A 21,060-nucleotide genomic window follows, 5' to 3' on the forward strand; every position below is an offset into this window, starting at 1 on the left:
AGACTTATACCACTGATTCTGTTTGAGGGTTAGGGTAAGATCATGGCAATAACTGAAGTATTGTAATCAAAGAAAAGGTATTGGGCTTTTTGGACTTTACAGTGTCCCTCTGTAACTCCAGTGGTAGCTTTACATGATTTACAGTTGGCTGATTGGCCAGCCCTCTGGAGGCCTGTCAGGGAGGCAGAGCTATGGGCAGACCTTGGTGTTTGAGGCCCGCCCCTCACATGTGTTATAAACCAGCAAGGAACTCCTTTATCAAAGACTTCATTTAAATCTCTTGCTTTATTATTACAGAGTGTTTTGATTAGTTTATGGACAACTGCAGAGATTTCTACAAAATATATATGTAGCTTTTTGAAGATATTCACACTTTTGGTATAAACATCTGGCATTGTTACTTTATATCCATTTTTAAAATATGAGAAAGCCTAACACCCCCTTTAAGTTTTTTTTATTATTATTCTTTACATTTGAGCTATGAGTAACTTCAGTAAGCATGAAAAGCACAAAATCGGAAAACATCCTAAAAGTTCTGGGGTTAGCTTCATGTGTTGATGTAAACAGCTAAAATTTATTTCTAGACTTAAAGATTTTTCTTTTTTCAGCCAGCCCTTAACGTTAAAAAAAATCCACAAGAACTGACATATGCAATTGAAGATGAAAAAACAAATGCATAAGTAACTTTTCTGTTTTTTTTTGCATTGCATTTATAGAAACACAAGAACTACCAGAGTGTAGAACCCTGTTTCTTTGTCCACCACTTCTCACTGTGCCTTTTGTAGTTTGTATCAGTTGAACAGCTGTTTTAGTATCCTGTTCTTCATTCTATAAATTTGCCTTGATCCAAAAGGTTAAATCAATCACTTTAACTCGAGCAGGGTCTGTATAAGTGAAAGTTCACTGATCAACAGGACTGCTGAGTTTTTCCGGCTGTGGACAATTCTCTTTTGAAGCGATGACTTTTCTTGTTACTTTAGTTAGCACTAGAGTCTGTATTTTCTATATAAATACACAAAAAGGCATACAGACCTTTCTGAGTGTGGATAAGAGTGTTCAATCACACTCTATTTTAGCTTACAGATGCACAGTGTTCTTGAAGAGAACCTGAATTTATTGCTTTCTGAAACTATCCAAGATCTGCTATTAAGCACTGTGACAGTATCCACAGATATGTATAAAAATGCATACCAAAGTAGAGCTGCACAATATTGGAAAGAAAACAGTATTGCAACATTTTTGTTTCCTGTTTCACTCTGTTCAGCTGAATTCTCCCTAAAATGATAACAGACTCTCACCTTATTGCCTCTGTCTCTCTCTGTCTCTGTGAATGCTACCAGTGTCAATAAGATTTTTAATCTTTTTTTATTCTATTTTTTCTCTTCTTCTCGTTTTTGTCTTTATCAAGAAGAATGCCAGTCATAAGACTCTATGAGGAACAAGGGGAACTGTTTTTCTTGTATTCTATGTTTAAAAAACGAAGAAAATGTTGAAACACGAAAAAGCAGAGAAGTCAAAGAAGTAAACTTTTCTATCCAATTCCTTAAAGCAGACTCACTGGTGACTGGTGACATGCCTCACAGAATCAGTAAGTATGACTTCAGAGTGCAGGCAGCCTCGTGTTACAGCGACCTGAGTGAGAGTGAAAGTCTCTCCCCCTGGTACACTGGAGCTCAGGCTCTGTGGTGAGAGAGAGGAATGCCACTGGGCTGAAACAGCATTTACACACTGCATCCTCTGAGCCGAGGAACAAGGAGTCCTGCAACAACTGAAGAGGAGGAGGAGGAGGAAGGGAGGGGTCTGAGCGGGAGAGACCAGGACAAAGATGAAGGTGTTCGGTGGTGGTGGGGAGCAGAAGGGAAAGTCTCCTACAGGTCTATAACTATGAGACTACACTAAGAAGACGCATCAAGAAGCCCCTTTCAGAGCATGCTATTTGTTTTTGTTGGAATACTGTTGCTGCAGCTTTGGATCAACTCCAGAATGTGGCTTTGACATGTTGGTTGGGTGTGTGAGTGGACTAGTTTCATATTTTGACACCTGTCAGACACATTATTTGGATTCAGTTCAAGACATTTCTGAGCTGTTACAAATGTTGCCATGTTTGACAGCTGTTAAGCACCCATCCTCCATCCTCTGCTTCTGAGCCTCCTCAGCAGTGATCAGCTTGAGACAAAGGCGTGATCACGTCTCCATAATTCACTTGTACATTAATGTCAAGCTGTGACTGCTGAGATTTGTTTGACTGCAGCTTGAAATGAGCAGCAGTGCACGGTCACATGGAAGTGAAACTGTACGAGGGCGTGTAGGGGAGTGGCAGGAGAGTTCTCTAAGAGCAGCACGACGGTTATGAAAGGCTATGATCAGAGCTGACCACACGGGACACACCAGGGCCTCACATTCACACTGGAAATGAGCTCACTGTCTGTTAGTCAGCATTTCCACCCAAGGTGCAGAAACACTCAGAGGGTATTTGTGTCTTTACAGCTGATTTCTGCCAAATCCCAAATTTAGAACAAAGTCTGGCTGCTGTCAGACTTAGTTTAACTGTTTTACTTTAACTGTCTCTTTTGCTTTTAACAAGTAGGTGACAGAATTCCCCAACTAAAAATAGCAGCGAATATCTGAATGCTCAGCAGTTTCTTCTTTTTAGCGCACATTTTTTTCCAACCAAAAAAAAGATGGATCCCCAAATACGCACATGTCTGAATGAAGCAGTTAAAACTTGATCAATTCATCAGTTCAAGGGACATCTGATTCAACTGTGGAGTTTTATGTTGACTCAAATGTTCCCTTCCATGAAAGGTGAATCCCCTGACATGCACCCACACCGCACACACACACACAGGCGGCTACACTTGCCATTGAAAAACGAGTTCTGCAGGAAGTGGCTAAAACAATGCCTTTCCTCTCCTGGCGCTGTCATGCAGCCTCAGAGGAGCACGCTAATGACATGACAGCTACATTCAGAGCTCAGGTCCTGAGCTTCACAATAGGCTTTTTTTTTTTTTAAATAATGACAGCAGATTTAAGTGTTGACCTCATTACATCATGCTTCTAGTATTACATAACCACATGAGCTGTTTGATAGATAACTGATAGAGCTGAGAACAGCAGATTCAGTCAAATGAAAGTGGCATTAAGTCATGACAATAGCACCAATGTGATGCTCTTAAATAACCCTTTGTGATCATGCAGAACGAGTCGATGTGGGTCAGCTTTGGGAATATTGCCAGACAGCATAACGACAACGGGATCACTTGCAACAATCATGTCAGTCGTTCTATATACTCACAGACAATACCAGACATCTTTATGTTTGTTTTAAGGAGCCACACCTTGACTCTAAGCGTACACACACACACACAGTCATCCTCCTCATTCTTGACTTTTAAGAGCATTCATCTTCATATTCATAATAAACGCATCAGGTTTTATTTGTTCACGTCTGTTTGGCTGCCCTTTCTTAATCACAGGAAACCCTTAATAACCATTTGTTTGAGTGCCTGAACCTCATCAAGGAGACGGACACTGATAAGCTCCTGTAATCTGGTCTGCAGCAGATAACTTTTCAGACCTTGAAGTAATGAGCGGAAGAGCTTTGGAGGGATGATAATGAGGGCAGACACTTTCTCCTCCACAGTGAAGTAAGCTGAAGATTATGACAGCTAAGGTTAGAGCAACCAACTGATAAAATGTAAGCAAATTATTTACGACAAAAAGTCATCTTGATGTGTGTATATTTAAAAACCAAATGTGGGTGTATGATGTTTAACCTGGTTAAGTTTGAAGGTTTTATAAATAAAATAAGATTAGAGGTATGTTCAATTTCAAGGATCCCCTTTCAGTTATACTGACTTGAACGATGTATAAATGTCACAAAAACAAATCCATGGAATAAAAAACATTTTCAGAAATACCTCTATGCTTAAAGAGTGTTCGATCAGGATTTAGTGGCACTCAAATCTTTAAACCAATTCTATGACAAAGCCATGTGTGATTTAGCTTAGCTGATTAGCCCTAGCTTAGTTTAGTTAGTCTAATGACACATAAGATGATTTCAAGTCAGATCTTGGACCCAATTTTCCCCCCACACTGCAAAAACTGAAATCTTATCAAGTGTTTTTGTCTTATTTTCAGTAGAAAATGCCTTTTTTAGACTTGATATCAGCCACATTCACCCGACCAGTCCAGATAAATGCCTTATTTCAAGTCATTTAAAGACAAAAATGAGGTCTGAATTGCTTGTAACAAGTAAAAAATATCTGCCAATGGATCAAGAAAAAAGTTACTTGTATCAAGACAATATTTTAGTTTTTAGCAAATCTTTCTTGTTCCATTGGCAGATTTTTTAACTTGTTACAAGCAATTCAGACCTCATTTTTGTCTTTCAATAACTTGAAGTTTTTCTGGACTGACCAGTTGAATGGGGCTCATATTGAGAATAAAAAGACAATTTTGACTAATAATAAGACATAAACTCTTGATAAGATTTCAGTTTTTGCAGTGCAGTGACCTGATCAGGGTTTTAAGTAAGGAAGTAATTGTCAATAGGTCTATTTTACCACTCCCAACCACATCCCCACATCATCAAAGGGCTGGGTACTGCCAAGAGCCTCACGATTCCATTTGATTCCGATCCTTAAGGTTGCAATTTGATTCAATATCGATTCGATTAGATATTGATTTGACTGCTTCGACTTTTGATTCTCATGCTCATGTTGGTATGTCACCTCATATTTTGGGGCAATAAAACAACCCAATCGTCTGACTTTAAAGCTGAAGGAGCTGGCTTTACGCTGCAGCTGAAGGTAAATCGATTCACAGAATTTGCTGAATCAATATTGAACTGGGCGAGAAAATATGTGATGCATCGATTAATCAATATTTTTACCCACCCCCACTTTGTATTCTGTAATATTAATATTATAGAATAGTAACATTTAGGGATGGGTACCGAATTAGGTACTTTTAAAGGTACCCACCGAATTCTGTCAAAAGTACCCGGTACCGATTCATGTAGAATCAAAAGGTACCATGTTTAGGTACCTAAATGCATCCTTGTGGCTGTGAGAGAGTGGAAGAACAGGTGATTTTCCATGCTGGACATGAACATAGCATTGCAAGGTTATATATTGAAGAATAAAAATGTTAAATTGAAAAGAATTAAAATCTTATCTGTAAACAAATTGATATTTTTTACTACATAAACACACAAAAGTATCGAAAATTGGTACCGTTGAGTATCGGTACCGATTGCCACGTACCGGGAATTGGTACCGTATCGTTTCAAATGTGAAAGGTACCCATCCCTAGTAACATTAAACATGTTTCAGTCATGAACAGTCTTGTCATAGATTTAACTGCTTTTCATGCCAAATTGAATTACAGGTTTAGGTGGCATTGTGAACATGTTTACTTTTGATGTAATAATTGTCTTTTTTGGTTTGGTGTGAATGCAGTTTCCAGAGATGGACCTGTGGAGCTAATGTGCATGTTACCTGGTCAAACAGCTGTTTGCCGGTGGTGCTGGGCTGGATAGCAAACTCCAGCTCAGCGTCCATGGTGGTGACGCGAACATTGACCTGCAGAGGAAAAAAAAAGGAAAAACATGAGTTCACTAACTGACCCAGTAAAACAGAGAGGGTTCTCATAGGTGCAGGCAGACTGCAGAGAACTGCTATGGTCTGTGTGTGTGTGTGTGTGTGTGTGTGTGTGTGTGTGTGTGTGTGTGTGTGTGTGTGTGTGTGTGTGTGTGTGTGTGTGTGTGTGTGTGTGTGTGTATGTGCATGTTTGGTAAGGGGGTGTATTTGCAGAGTAAACACACAGGGCTATGTGTTTATCTCTGCTTTCTCAGAGTAAGTTGTGCTGATTGAAGCAAAATCTGAAGCGACAGTTGAAATATTTTTGATAGGATTTTTAAGGAGCAGTTTGAATCAACGCTGATTTTACATGATGCAAAGACACCATTTACTCTACATTTTTATCAGACTAATCACAGAGGACACTGGCTGTTATTGATGCACAAAGTGAATAATGTCAGGCTAAAATGTGTAAGCTTTCACTCTGATTCTCAGGAAAAAAGCATGTCTTTCAGCCTTCAGGTTAATGATTGATCAGCCTGTGTGTACAAAAAGAGGTGGTCCATCTGAGTGAAACCTGCTTTATAATTAAATGTCCACTCACAGGGATCCACCCCAGTGATTAATGAGTGATTTCAAAACAGAATGACTGGTGAGCTGAGCAGAATAATCAAGTCTGACGTCAACTGTGTCTCATAACGGGGAGAAACAATATTCTGTATTGTGTGTTTGGTTAGTTATAATCAGCAACTGGCGTCTGATTTTTTTACATAAAGGCCATGCAACAAGGCAGGAATATTTACAATAGCTGCTTTGAGGTAACGCACACTGACTGTCCTTTCTTTAGGGTATGATGTCAAATGTCTGTGGTATTTGCGGGGGTTATGAAAAGCCAGCTTCTCCAAGTATTGACCGGACTTATTAAAGCTCAGTGAAAATGATACAAAGAGGTGAGTGGACACAGGAAATGAGAGACAGCCCACTGACACATCTTTCATCTCTTGCCCATTGTGATGAGCGCTGAGAGGCTCAGCGGTGAACAAACTCAGTGACGCCCACTGGAAAAAAGAAGTCTGGGATGCAGCAGAGACTATCTGGTGACTCAAGCTCAGACAGTGCTTCTGAAGCTACACTGCTGAGCGGCTAGCTAACTGACTGACAGGCTTAAAGACCACAGGGAAGACAAATCTAATCACAGCATTGCACTGAAAGTGCCTCACCACTGCGCTGTCCAGGATATTGTAAGAACCCACCAGTCTAGACAGTGGATATTCAAGGATGACCTTTTTTTTTTTTAAAACCATGTGTTTGCTACTTACCAGTCGAGTTAATTCACATGGGACTGAAACTCATAATCTGTGGCAGAGAAAACTTTCTTTCAACGATGGCATCAAAGCTGAATGGAGCGCTAAGAGTTTGTAGCTCAATCCCACAATGCCACATGTGCATACAATTTAAAACCCTGGTAGCCCAACATGGCAACTTGTAACAGCTTCAAGTCACAGCTAAAAAGCAGGGGAAGAAGAGGGAGGAGGGGGAACACAGCCAAACAAAGATCCCCTTTCAGCTGGAGAGCCCCAGCAGCCCCTCGCTATCATCATCTGCATTCTAGCAGAGCCAGACGACCAAAAGAAACCAAGAAAAAAAGTACAGAAACAGCTCTAATAGTTGATATTTGGAGACTTCCCTTTCTTTAAAAGTGATTCCACATGCTTTGCTGAACACCACAGCCTCCGTATACCACATTTACAGTTAACACCAGAAGCAGAGAGTGGAATAAATGAGTGTGTGAAGCTGAGTGAGTGATATCTGATCTCTAAGTCAGTCTACCAACGGTAACTCACAATAAACTGAGGCCATTCACAGCGGTAAAGAAAACATGACACACATGCTAAAAATATACTGGGCAAGGACCCAGAGTTCCACAATGAGCAACCTCAGTCAGAGGAAAGTATAGACTATCACATTAACCGTACAGACCCTGCTTCACGTGTCTGTATGGTAATAAGTGACTCAATCCTTCGCGCTGGAGGAGTGTTGCTCCTAAATTCTAACTATCCTTACAGACTCACTGAGCTTTTACACCAACTTCCTTACTCCTAGTGGGAAAAACACATCTTTGTTCACAAAAAGAAAAACTCTATGGTAACAGAAACAGTTATTTATAGGGATTGAAGAGTGTGATGATGTGTGTACATTTGGATGCCTTGATCTTTGTACACATTTAAAATACTTAGACATCTTTAAGTAATTTTTCACTAGCATGCTCACTTTTGATGCATTTGCCTCATATAAAAAGTGACAAATGCACCAGTTCAAAAAGCAGAAAGAGGAACTCTTTTGGATTAAGGTATTTTGCCCAGCATCGTGCTCCAAGATGCAAGCATAAAGCATAATGGGTACATCACAAAAGGCACGACTTCTAAGTACTTTCCTCTGTCCTTAGGTCATAACCATCCATTGTCAGAAAACCATAATGTACTATCAAGTAAATCAACTTATATTAAAAAAAAATAGGGGTCTCTGTATCAGTGCGTCAAAACTGTCAACATTGAAGCGAATCTCAAACTGTACGTAAAATGGGCAAAAACAGATGGTGCTACACATTTGCATAGAAACTGCACATTGCTGAATTCAATAGAAACCATTACACCTTAGTATCCCTCTGGAATCCTCTTCAAAATTGACTGCTCCTCATATACAGCTGTGACTTGGTGTCAAAGCCTGGCGTCTGTCGGCTTGAAAAAGCTAACAGCTCTTCCATCAAAAGTTGGTAAAACTCCCCTAACTGTCAACTCTAAAGCTTCCTATCACCACGTCAAACACTGACAGGGAATGACAGTCGCCTGTGTGAAGGCCAACCCAAAAATAAACCAAAAAAGAGACCCAATATACTTAATCTGTCCCATTGGTGGAAAATTGAACAACTTATGTTCACATTTTGCTGTTTTTTCAAAGTTAATCTGCTGCCACTGAAACCACTGCTATCCTAGCTTAGTCATCTCAGGAATCTTGTGGCAACAAAAAATGTAAAAATAAATAAATAAATAAATAAAAAATGATAAAATCACTGTTTTATGGTTGTAAATGAAATTTAACCCATATCTTTGTTTGCATTTATACAATAACAGGTGAAATATGCAAATGAAAATAGTTTGGGACCACTCATGGGATTATGAAATTTTACATTTAATGAGGGCATTTCTTAACAAAGCCCGACCAAAGCAGGTGTTTCAAGGGTAAAACAAGAGGAGCTGGTTACCTTTGGATAGAGCTAGCATGTTTTCCCCTCTGTACACTCTGTATGCTAAGGTAAAGCTAACACTCCCATGGTTCCAACAACAGGCATCACACTCATAAAGCTTAGCATGAGCATTTAATCATCAAGGACCAAACTAAAGAACTATGAAGACAGACGAAAACAACCTTGACAGATCTAAAGTGTCTTTAATTCCCTGCTTTGACACAACCTACAGAGCAATGACAGAGGCAGGTTTACAGCTGGAGCTGAGACAAGCCATTATGTTAATTAATCAATCCTGCCATTACTCAGGAATTCCAAACATTTCCAAACACTAAAGTGTAACGACAGACTGCCCTTCCCCGTCTCATATAATCATAAACTCCATTCAGACATTTCAATGGAGGGGTTAAGGAGCTATTCAGGGTCAAGTTGAAGAAATGAGGTGGTCATCTCCTCAGTGGTTAAACTGTGAAAGGGCTGAACTGCCTTCTTCCGTGAGGACCATTCAATATTTAACCTGGACACAGTCTGCATGGCTTTACGAGAGTCTTTTTGCAATGGCAGTCATCATGGCGGCTCCACTGAATGAGTCTGAGTAAAAAAAAGTGGCTGCTCTTCTTTAGCGTTGAGCGGTGGAGGTGGAGGGGAGAATGGAGAGAGGACTGTTTGAGTATCACTTGACAATAAAGACAGGTAATACGAACAATTTATAGATCTGTGAATCAGTCCTTCAGGGCGTTCCACGGTTGAACAATTTATTATTTAAAGGAACAAACATTAACAATAGGACTGGACATTAAGAGGAAACACCCATCCATGTTGATCATGGCCACGCCTTATACAGTTTGTGTCACCGCTGAGCTGTGACCGCAAAGAAACAGGATTCTGGGAGAGCCAAGGAGAACTATCGTTTACTTCTGACAATGTGTCATTCAGATGTGTGAAACATGAGTCACTGAAGTGCCAATACAGGAGCGTTCAGTGCTCCTCAAATCTGGTCCAAAGATCTGACGCTCCAACTTTTATGTAATAAAACAGATCAGTTACTCTATGGCAAAGACAGATACTGTTTTAATGATATAATACCGAGAACCTGTTTGACATCAAATACAAAGCAATGTGGAACTCTGAGTCTGCTTGATCTTGGCTTTTTAGAGACGTCTGTTGCTGAGCTTGAGCATTATCAAGATTTTTAGGGCTACATCACTTCAGAGTAAAGATAGCAAAACAGCGCAGAAAGACAGGTAAAACCAGGTATGTTCAAATCTAGGGAAACATGTCCTATCTTGAAAACAGGACAAGGATTTATTAATGAAACCAAAAGATGAGTTTTTCTAACTATGTCTGGTGGACAAAGATTTAAAAGTTGGTATTTCTGTCAAAGAGCATTTCTTATCCTTTTTATTTTTTAATTTTTAAGTTTTTGTTTTATTTTTCTTTTGTCAATTCTCTCAACTCAATTTCTGCATCATACTTTAATATTACATCAAACAGCCTGTATTGAAAGTTTACCAGTGTGTCCTAACCAGAAAATTGAATACCTATGTTTTTTGGCTTTCATTTACATAAAATAACTATAAATGAGCAACTTGTGTGCATCGCAGAGGACAAAAAACTTTTAAATTGAGTTTTGCCGTACAGACTACATGATTAATAAAATAACTGAGGGATTAAAAAGCACATTCATCAATAATGTCCATGAGTTAAGTAGTTTGTTTATAAGAAAACACTAAGAAATATTTGGCCACAGTTCAAGCTAGAAATTAAATTACACAGCTTTCTGACTGAGACAGTACAAGAAAAAGGTGTTACTAAAACAGACTCAATGTATGATTGACTCAGAGTTCTACTTGTAAACAGGTCAAAAGAAGGTCAGCACTAAAGACCACATAATGATAATAAAATTATCATCACGGCTTGATATCCCGGAAACAGATCAGTCAGATCATCCAGTGAGGCTGCTCTGTGTCTGACTGGACTCAGTGTGCTGCTGTGATCACACAGTCATGATGTCATTTCCACAGCGACGCTCATGACAACCATGCAACCGCTCTAAACAAACCGACAACACATTTTATGACACTGACCGGAGCTTTAGTCACCGTGATCACAACACACAACCTGTCTGTCTGCATCTAGGAAGTGGTTAGGCAGAAACTTTTGGCTCTTTTACAGTGAAAACTGATTTTGACTCCATCTCATGTATTCAACTGGTTGAACTTCAGCTGCTGCATAACCAAAGCATCTCTGGACTCTCAGTCTGCCTCTTCAGATTAAAGTCAGAGGACAGAGATGAAATTTTGTATGAAAATATGGGTAACTGATTCCATTCACTAACAAATTTACATCACATTTTCTTTTGCAGGTACAAATGTACAAACTGTGATGCTAGAAACTTCCGACAAGGGAGGGAAAAAAGGAGGGACATGTGCCATGTGCGCATGAACAGTATGTAATAGCTGGGGTGTGGCAAAGGGGGGCAAGATGAATGGAGGGCTGAAACTTGTTCAAATATATAGAACATTTTCTTTTGGGTCTTCGTTTTCTCTTTTATTCCTCTGCTTATACATACAAAAAATTCGCTGACACAGTATTTTCTGTTTCCTTTACCATCCCCTTCTATAATTTTATTCAGCTCAGGCTACTAAAGCCCTACATTAAGTGGGAAGCGCCTACAAATTTAAGCCTGAAGAGTAGCCTCAAGAGAGAAATCTGTGCTCATTACAAAGTCCTGAAGATACAAAGAAGACACTTCCCACACCGAGTTTGAACAAAAAGCCTGAGACTGACTTTAAAGATGTAGTTCTTGGGTCTAAGTGAATCATCAATCTTAGAACATTAAACATCGACACCCCCAGGTTAGGAAACATGTGACTTGAGTGGCATTCCCCTCTTACAAGGACTCCACTCATACTGAACATTCATATAGCAACACATATAATGTAGGGGCTGTCTTGTTCTGGTTGGGATTCTTTCAGAATTTGCATTTCTATGAAGTTTCAAGTCTCATTCTTAGTCAGACAAAGTGAAAGGGAAATGTTAAGTTAATGTAATTGTAAGTAAATGTCAAACGCCAGTGAACTGTCAGCTTGGGGAAACTACTTTGGTAGCATCACTTGCTCACTCCCATTAAGTTATTTCATTTCTCCCAACAAGCCAAAAAATCACTTTTTTGAGTACCAAACATGAAATATCACCTCAAATACAACATATCTCTTAAATTCTCAGAAGGCAAAGGAATTCCTGACACCTTTTTTCTAATACATCTAATACTCTGAAAATATCATCAACAGAATGCATTAGCTCGTTTAACAGTTAATTTATTATGACTTGTAGTAATGAAATTTGAAATAATTAGGTAAATGTAACCTATTCACCTCGAGAGTCAGTGTTACCTGTCAGAGCTCAGCCCTAAAAATAGTGATACATCAAGAAGTGAATGAAAATATCAGTAAAACAAACGTTACTCACCGCTTTGGGCATTTTGCTGTCTTTTCCCTTGCTCTGTGCGAGGAGCTACGTAGCTTAAAAAGGTGTTTCGAAAGAAGAGACTTTGCTCCGTGCGTCTGAACTTCTCTCACTGAGCTTTCCTGAAAAGAGAGAAAGAGGAGAAACGAGTTTGAGCCACTCCGGTGTTACTTAAACCCGGGTGAGAGAGCAGCTCGGCACTCCTGTGAGCGACAGTCATCAGGATGAATCACCGCCAGATGATTAAAGTTAACAACGGCTAAACAGCGCCAAACAGGAAGTCGTACGGTCTGAATTTCAAAATAAGAGCACGAGTAAGGGGCACCTATAACAGCGTTTTTAAACATTTTGACCAAAAGAATGCGCTATTTTTGACAATATATAGTTAAATTTTTCAAAAAGTTTCCTTTAAAAAAATATCTATTTTCAAAAACTTTTCAATACATCTCAAACCTTCAAAACCATCACTGTCTCATTTCAAAGTTAAGACTTACAACAAGGGATGGAAACAGCAGCAACTTCTGATGTATATGATTATATGATTATTAAGGTTATTTTAGTATTTTACTGTAAAAACATTTTTTTATTTTTTATTTTAGGGTATTTCTCATTAAATTACATTTAATAAACTGAATTGACTGATCCAACAAAAAAAGTTTGTACACAATGGAAACCAGGAACTTTTGTCATGGTATCTTTTACAATAGGCCTCCTTATTATATTCACAGGTTGTAACAGAAATAGCAAGATAGATTTAAGCTCATTTCTAAAGTAAAATTACATCTAAATTATGTGCATGAAGTACTACGTTTTACAACTATCTGTGTTTCGCTTTCTACTGTATGAATGAGACCCCTTACTCATTTACCTACGGAGTAGCCCAGTGCTTTTGTTTTGAAATTCCAAAGAGGAAGTCCTACATTGCTGTTTTACCTTGATATTGTTAATTCATCTAGGCAGGTTAAATATGGTACTCTGTGTGCCTCACCCACCAGCTATGATGAAGTTTAAGTCCCCACCCTGCTCTGTTTTAGTCTTTATGTTGACGCCATCAGTTACTAATAAACCCACACTACAAGTAAGACTTAATGGATCAATTTCCAACAGTTCCCGTTCAAGTCGCTTTATTCATTCAGGCAGCAACGCACTTAATTACATAACATTTCACACAAGGGCTCCCCAGGTCACACAAAACTTTTTCGAGTCTTGGCTACATCGTAAGAAAATGCCCCATAATACTTTTTATCCAGGTGAACTGCCAGAGCAAGGATACGTCTATGTCCTGAGTAAAATTAGTACCCACCCACAGCAACACGAGAAACGAGATTCAACCAAAGCAAACGAGAAATTCCACCTCTTGGATCCGCTTATGCAGAGAAAATATATTCGAATTGACATTGATTGTGAAGCTGTTAAAAGATTCAAACACTATTGCCTCAGAATTTTGTTTTTCTTTGCGCACCGGCTTCTCTGAGCTGCAGTCATATCCTCAATGTAATCCCAGTGACACCTGTTGTGAGATTTTCCTCCCTTTGTGCAGAGGAGCAGAAAGTGCGGTAAAAAGTGTAAAAGTAGGTTTTTGCTCCGACTTTGGCTCACTATCCTTCAAGCTGCAATAAGTGCATCAGACAGGTCTTAACCTTCTTCACAGTCTTACCGAAGAAGCGTCTGTGGTTTAGAGTTGAGATGATTAGTACGGTAGTCTGAGAGCTCGCAGCCGCAGGTCCCCCTCCCTCTGTTCACCCAGGCGCAATATGGCGTTCACCCAGCCCACTGAGGGAGCGAGTGAGCCGCCCGGCCGAGCCTGTTCCTGTGCACCTGACCAGAAGAGCACCACTTTACCACCTGAGGCCCGGGGCACCTTTGAGGGACATCCCCAAATTAAGACCACGAAAGCTAGCGTGACAAAATGACAGTTTCATTCTCAAAAAAAAAAAAAAAAAAGAAAAAAAAAAATTCTTCAAGTGGGCTTTCCCCACCCCGCAAGGGAAGGGGACCGTTGGTGTCAAACAGACCTTGTGTTTTGATGTCGTTTGCATGGAAACATAACATGATCAAATTAGGAGCTTTGACAACAAGCCTACATTTTTACCCTATTAATCAATGATTGCCTTACGACTTACACTTTAATGGTGGTTGATTAGGTAATTTAAAAAAATAAAACACGATCATTTAGTTTTAATGAGCCTCAAATCTCTAGGCTACATTAAGACTCTTGTAAAAACGTAGCCTACTTTTTTATTCGATATTTTTCTTATTTTTCCATAAAATCTTGCATTGTGTCAAAACTTGTATTCGTGATAGGAAACAATGATGAAAACACCTTTTTAATCATATGTAAGATAAGTAGACCAGCACTTTTATATAGCTAGCTAAGAAAAACTGGGATGCAAATGACGTAGGCCTACATCAAACCCAATAACACTACGGAAATTAAGAGACAGTTAATAAATCATCCTGCTATTTGATTTAATCCTGTAGAACCACAAGTTTTCAACGTTCCTGCACACTCTTTGTAGTCTAACACTCAAACGTTCAGGGGAAACCTAAACGTGATTTTAACTAGTAATTAAAACAATACTACAACGAGAAAGCATCCACTGTGGTACTACCTGTTATCACAAAATATGATTCTAGACACGTGAATGTGAGAATGATGTGTTATCTTCATTAAGAATAATGTGTCACCTGTGACGTCTCACTTCAAACTTTCCCCTATAGTTCAGTTTCAGAGCGCGCCCTCTGCCTTGCACCAAAACACGGAAGCGCTGTCTGTTGACAGGGACGCGTCATACGCGAGCCAGCCAATAAGATGACAGGATTAAAATAGACCCGTATATATCGGACCTACTAGACCTACTTCTCACCAACCATACGAAACCAGAGTGATGTTACAGACCTGCCCGCGACATTGCTCTATTTATCGTTACCTTTGGCATCATTAACCACAAAGCTTTTGATCTTGTTAAAGATATAACTATTTTTAATGGCTCGAAAACATGAAGTCTTGTTTCCTAACAAATTTGAGTTTCTGTTTGAGTAGTAGACTAAACTTGTTTTAGAGGACCTGGGAGTCATGCAAAACACCCTTGTATTTGACAGTTAGTTAACTGAATGAACTGTTTGAATAGTGACATCTGATGCAAATGTATAAAAGTCACAGGAAGTCACTTTCAATGTCTGCTATTTGTAGAACATTTTAATCGTTTGTTGTATTCTTTAAAGCAAACAATTCTCACTATAATACGTTTGCTGGCAGAAAATACTCATTTATCTTTTTTTGTGTTGTTTTCAAAACCTGGGGCTGTAAAATGGCTTTCTGATAACAAGGATGCCGGAGTCATTTTGTCACTGTATCCAAAAAAGGGGGTAAATGATAATGACTAGTGTTGTCAGACTGCAACTGAAATGTCAATATTCTGCTGAATGGTAGAGTTACAGCTAGTATCTGAATGGATTAATAAGTCTTTTTGAACCTTGACCTGTTTTATGAAATACCAGGAAATGTTTATTTAGTTTGTAAAACTGTCTGAAATACGTTCATACCTGCTATTATATCAATTTCTTATCAGAAAACAACTCGCCTCTTGATGATGGTTTCAAATTTCTCTTCCTGAGCCACTTGTGAAAAATATCTCATAGGAAAAGTAATCACAAAAAACGCAATTCAGTCCTTTTGTTCCATAAATCTTAAATGTTGAAAAAAGCAGGGGCCCGGTAAAATAAAGACTTCAACAAAGCAGCATCTGACTCATACTTGATTTCATAAATTTATAACTACTCCGACTATCTAAAATCCTGGTTTTATAATCAGTTCATGAGTAAAAACTCAGCATTGCAGATGTAAATTGTGTTTATTTGCATATAAAATATGTACCCAGATGCTTCTTCACAAGTGCGATGTGTAAAGTGAGCTAATCCAGTTAACTCAGTGAAAACAGACTTTATCATTCTGAATATTTTTATGCCCTTTCCAATCCAGATTTCACTACACGTCTGGTTTTTCCGTCTGGGTCTCCACATCCTTGAACGCCTCCAGTCTCTTCTGAACAACATCATAAATGATAGCTGAAAGATACAAAGAGAGATGGTGTGAAGACGTTTTAGTCAGCCAGATTGTGCACAAAAACCTCTGTAGTGCCTAACTGAACCACAAGATGGCACTCTCACAATGTCTATGACTGATTTACTTCCACCAAGTCGTTTGCATTTTTTTTGTAACACATCATTTCTGTGCTATATTTTCTTACTGTCCAGCAGCTCTCTTGCTGTGTATCTCTTATCCATCCTGTTGTTAACTTCTTCCATTAGCCATGGCAAGAAATTAGTCTCAATATCTGCAAATTAGAAGAAAATTATAATAATAAAAATAAAAATCACTCATATAAGAAGTTCCACATAGCATGTAAAAGAACCCATTCATGACCTGTCACAGAGCTTTAAGACGAAAATAAAGAGAAAAAAAAGTACAATGACGCCCTCTTGTGTCACTAAGCAGTCAGCAAGGCCGGCTAACCTTTCTCCACAGGGTCATAAAAGAAGCCATGGCTCCTCAGAGAGGTGAAGACTGATGGAAAGAGATCCGACAAGTACTGCTGTGTGTAAGCACGGGCAGCAATCTTCTCTGCTGTCTCTTTTTCTTTTTTCAGCGCCTCCTTCTGCTGGGAGATTCTGCGCTCCTGAAGTCAGAAGACACTTTTATTTCAAATTAACAATATCTCTGGCTTGTTTGTTGTGATGAAGAGGAGAGCAGAGTTTTAAGAATTCAGTCTCTGATATGACAGATATCCCAACATACAGACAGTCGATGAATTGACGAAAATAAATAAATAAATATCAAAGGGGAACTATTGGGTGGAGGAGACAAACTAAAGACGTACCGTGACAGTCACTCTCAATATGTTTTAAATGGAAGATGTAAAAGTAATATGTCTGTGGTCAGACTTCGTGCTTGATATCATGGTTACATGGATCTTACATCTGAGTTACTCAGGGTTTAGGTCCCTGATTTCCTTCCACTCACGTACCTTCTCCTCACTGCGACGTCTCTCCTGCTCCCGCAGTCGCTGCACCTCAGCCAGCTCATTATTCCGGAGCTCCTGGAAAGCCCTCTGCTGAGCCTTCAGAGACGCCAACTCCTCCTCCTCCATCACCTCCTCCAGGGACTGTTCAATTGTCTTGCCCACAAGAACCTCCAGCAGCGGCTGAACCTCCCTGTCAAAATCAAACAGCTGAAGAGAAGAACAGATGTGAGGAGCATTGGGTTGAGCATTTAAAAAAATGAATGAGTTTAATTTTAACAAAACTGTGGGCACTAAACACTTACTTTGTCATCTTCATAGGTGATCATGTTATCAAGCAATACATTAAAAGAGGGGATTTATGCTTTTCCATATTTCAAACATGGATACAAAGTAACAAAGCTAAATATCTAAATGTCAAGAGGTTTGTGGAGCGTGGAGCCTTAATGACATGGCGGCTAAAACAAAGTCTTTCAAACAAAACCTAAATTACTGGGTTTTCCAAAATAACAGTGTAGAAAAATATAGATTTTGGGGGTGTTTAAATCATGCAAAATTGCTGTGGGAATATTAGAGGGACACTAAATTTTCAGAAAGAGAAAAAGAAAAAAAACTATCACCCCCCCCTTTAAGCAATCCCATATATATTCAGGGGACAGGTGGCAGAATTATAGCCAAATTCACCAAATAGTGACTTTGAGGCCAAAGCATGGATCTGTGTCCAATAGCAAGGCAAATGCTACATTTCCCATAATGCAATCACAGCAATCTGAACAACAGGTAATTTTCACTTTGACCACTAGTCTGGCTCAGCTGGTGGAGAAGTTGCCCGATGTACAAAGGCTGAAGTCCTCACAACGATGTGCACAGGTTTGATTCCTAGTCCTGAGATGACTTTTTAGAATATTAAATGTGAAATTTGTTGTTGGTTGCTTTCTCTTTTGTGTTACCTACCTCTCCCTCCTCAATCTGTGTCTCAGCATCTTTGCCAGACTTGGCTGGTATGAACAGCGGAGTTGCAGGCCTGTCCAGGAAATCGTCAGTCTGGCACTCCATATCTGCAGCCACTGTGACATTGCTCAGTTCTTCCAGATAAAGCTCTGAAAAAGAAAGGTTCATATAACAGGACAGCATTGGTTTTCCAATTTAACACACGCTGTGTGGACTATATGAAAAACTCCAGAAGAGCAGATGAGCGCAATACCTGTTTGTACATCAACATGTGTTCTGCCCTCCACGGCTGCTGGAGTCCTTGGTCTGAACTGCTCCCGGGCTCGTTTCCGTTCAGCGGCCCTCCTCCTGATCTCCCGTTGCCTCTGAATTTCAGCAGGGTCTTGGTGGGTTGTCTGTCAGAGGTTATAAATAATAAACATAAAGTGGCTGAGGGACTGACAACACTGGTTGGATCAAGTAAGTTAAATGGATGTTGCATACTCACAGTGATGTGCTTGGTGTGATTGTTTCCTCTCACAACTCGCCGGTCATACATAATGTTTCCATAATTCATCTGAGTCCTACAATGGGAAAATTAACAGCACAGTTATACAGCCAGTTCATTGCTAATTGTTTCTTGTTAAGATTAAATGGGCTGTGTTGATCCATGTTTCGGTCCGTGGAATTTAAATATTGTGACATTTATCATAATATCTTCATGCATTTGGGAAAGCAGAAATTGGAAAATATCTGGGTAGATTCACTTCTGTAAAACAACTGTTGGCCCGAAAAAGAGTTTAACAAGTAAACGATCAGCACACAAAAGTTGTTGAAACTCAGCAGAATTGTTTCCTTCAAAAGAATAAACTTTCTCATTACACGTACTGTTCAAGCGGAGGCTCTCTGTATTTGGAGCGGTTCTCAACAGCTCTGGGGCGACTAGAGAAGGTGTAACTTCCATTTGTTTCCCTCTGGTTGTGCGACACGAAAGCCATGTTTCATAAAGTCTAACAGTAGCCTGGCGTAATGTCAAAATGTGATGTGTTAGTCATAGTAAAGCTAATAACCCAGAAAAAGGACAAGCCGTTGTAGCAACCGTCTCCAGGTAGCGAAATACAGCGGTCATAACGTCACTTCCTTGTCGTGCTGTAGGCCTATAAGTACGATAAAAAAAAATCCTCCCTGCATTTACAAATCATGTACATTGTTCACAGATGTTTTAAAAATAAAAATTTAAATGTTATCTGAAAGAAAACCTTGAAGGTATCTCAATTATTGTTTTTTTTTAATTATTTTTTTTAAAGAAAGAAAAAGAAAAAAACTTAGCATTACAAACACAATACTGCCCCCATCCGGAGACTATGGAGCTAAGGAATAATACAAAGAATCCATTACACTTGAGAAATTAGGTTTGAAATTTTGTATTTTGGCCCCAAATTGACACATAGGGACTAATCTTTACACAGTATTTCCTGTAACATATTTTTCTCTTAAAAATTAATTTCACTTTCTGTTACATTTGGCCTACTTTATTCTGTGACATGGGTTGAGAACCATGTTCCATTGCACATACGGGCGATATGGTGTCATTGTCGATCAGATCCACTAATATCATAGGAATCTATATATTGTAATTGTACTATACTAAACAATTTCTAGTGGTATTTTACAAAAACTACACCTAGAACTAAAACATAATGACAAGACAGGTTTCCAGAATATCTATAAAAATAAATTAATTTTTGGTGTGAATTAAAACAAAATAATCCTGGGATTAAAACCAAAAATACTTAGAAGAAGCTCAAAACTCAGAACTCATCTTCTTCTCAAAAAAGTTTTTGCTTCTGTGGCATCTGTCAGAGTAAAGACAGACAAGAAGACTCTCGACATTCATGCCTTTTGAGTGAACATGAATTGAGTGCACTCTCTATAATTTATTGGCAATCCAACTCAATCATTTCACATAGATGTCCTTACTTTAACCAGTTTGTGGCCACATGAAATAATTGTATGCGTTCCAGAAAGAATTTCTATTCTACATGTTAAGTGAGAGGGTTAGGACCCTGCTTGAATGAGTTATAATTAATTTTACAGCAACCCTTTGTTACGTGGTGAAACATCAAACTTGTACAAGCCATCAAAGTCACATCCATGTGTTTTTGCAAAAGCTTAACATTGCTTATTCCTTAATGTCTTCTGGTGGGATATACCAATTTGAAGTGGATTGATTTAGCCCAGCAGGAGGAGTTTATCCATGTGACCCCAGACAACTGCTTGAAGTTCACATGTTTGAGCCAATTTGCCTCACTAATTAGCGAAACACATAGCAAAATAACATTCTTACTGGGTTTGATTGTCATGACTTTATAATTTGTGCACTGCTAATAATAATTGAACCCTTGATGCTTGATGAAGTCTTCATTACACTTTGACTTCTTTTATTTGTGCATTAAAAATGTGTATATTCATATTCAAAAGATTATTTCTACATTTTAGGTCTTGTTTTTCCTGCATTGTCTTGCATATAAATCAGGTGCTCTTAAGTATTTACAATGTTTTTTATAACAATAAATAAATAATACACACACACACACACACACAACCGTATATCTGTGTACATGTGTGAACTAATGCAACCAATGCAACCAATGCAACAAATGAATTTCTCTCCTGATCATTTCCAGGTTTACAGAAAAACATGACTGGGAGCCAAACTGATAATTTCATTCATGGACTTCAAACCCAGTTACTATATGCACCACTAAATTTAACTCTGGGGTAGAAGCCTTATCTTTAACTCACATGAATTTTT

General features: G+C 38.9%; 2 protein-coding genes across 5 annotated transcripts in view; both read right to left on the bottom strand.

The window, feature by feature from the left end:
* ezrb (ezrin b) overlaps positions 1 to 15,059 on the bottom strand; it is a 40,630-nt gene extending 25,571 nt beyond the window's left edge. Inside the window, exons 1-3 of one of the 4 annotated variants that reach the window (XM_074685357.1) lie at positions 14,983 to 15,059; positions 12,298 to 12,416; positions 5,502 to 5,585 (exon numbers count right to left, since the gene is read on the bottom strand). In XM_074685357.1, the coding sequence (XP_074541458.1) occupies positions 5,502 to 5,585; positions 12,298 to 12,309 (96 nt within the window). In that variant the 5' untranslated portion in view covers positions 12,310 to 12,416; positions 14,983 to 15,059. The other 3 variants (XM_074685355.1, XM_074685356.1, XM_074685358.1) reach the window with 3 other exon arrangements.
* A 1,070-nt stretch (positions 15,060 to 16,129) lies between these two features.
* rsph3 (radial spoke head 3) lies at positions 16,130 to 19,360 on the bottom strand. The gene is made up of 8 exons (XM_074685429.1): positions 19,134 to 19,360; positions 18,754 to 18,829; positions 18,520 to 18,661; positions 18,270 to 18,415; positions 17,322 to 17,525; positions 16,811 to 16,973; positions 16,545 to 16,631; positions 16,130 to 16,362 (listed from the first exon to the last, which is right to left on the bottom strand). The coding sequence occupies exons 1-8, from the start codon at positions 19,241 to 19,243 to the stop codon at positions 16,283 to 16,285; spliced, it is 1,008 nt and encodes a 335-aa protein (XP_074541530.1). The 5' UTR covers positions 19,244 to 19,360; the 3' UTR covers positions 16,130 to 16,282.
* Positions 19,361 to 21,060: the final 1,700 nt, after the last annotated feature.

Source organism: Halichoeres trimaculatus, unplaced genomic scaffold (genome assembly GCF_033239565.1).
Source record: "Halichoeres trimaculatus isolate MK-OKI-2021-1 unplaced genomic scaffold, fHalTri1.1 fHalTri1_scaffold_13, whole genome shotgun sequence".
In the NCBI taxonomy this organism is placed as follows: Eukaryota; Metazoa; Chordata; class Actinopteri; order Labriformes; family Labridae; genus Halichoeres; species Halichoeres trimaculatus.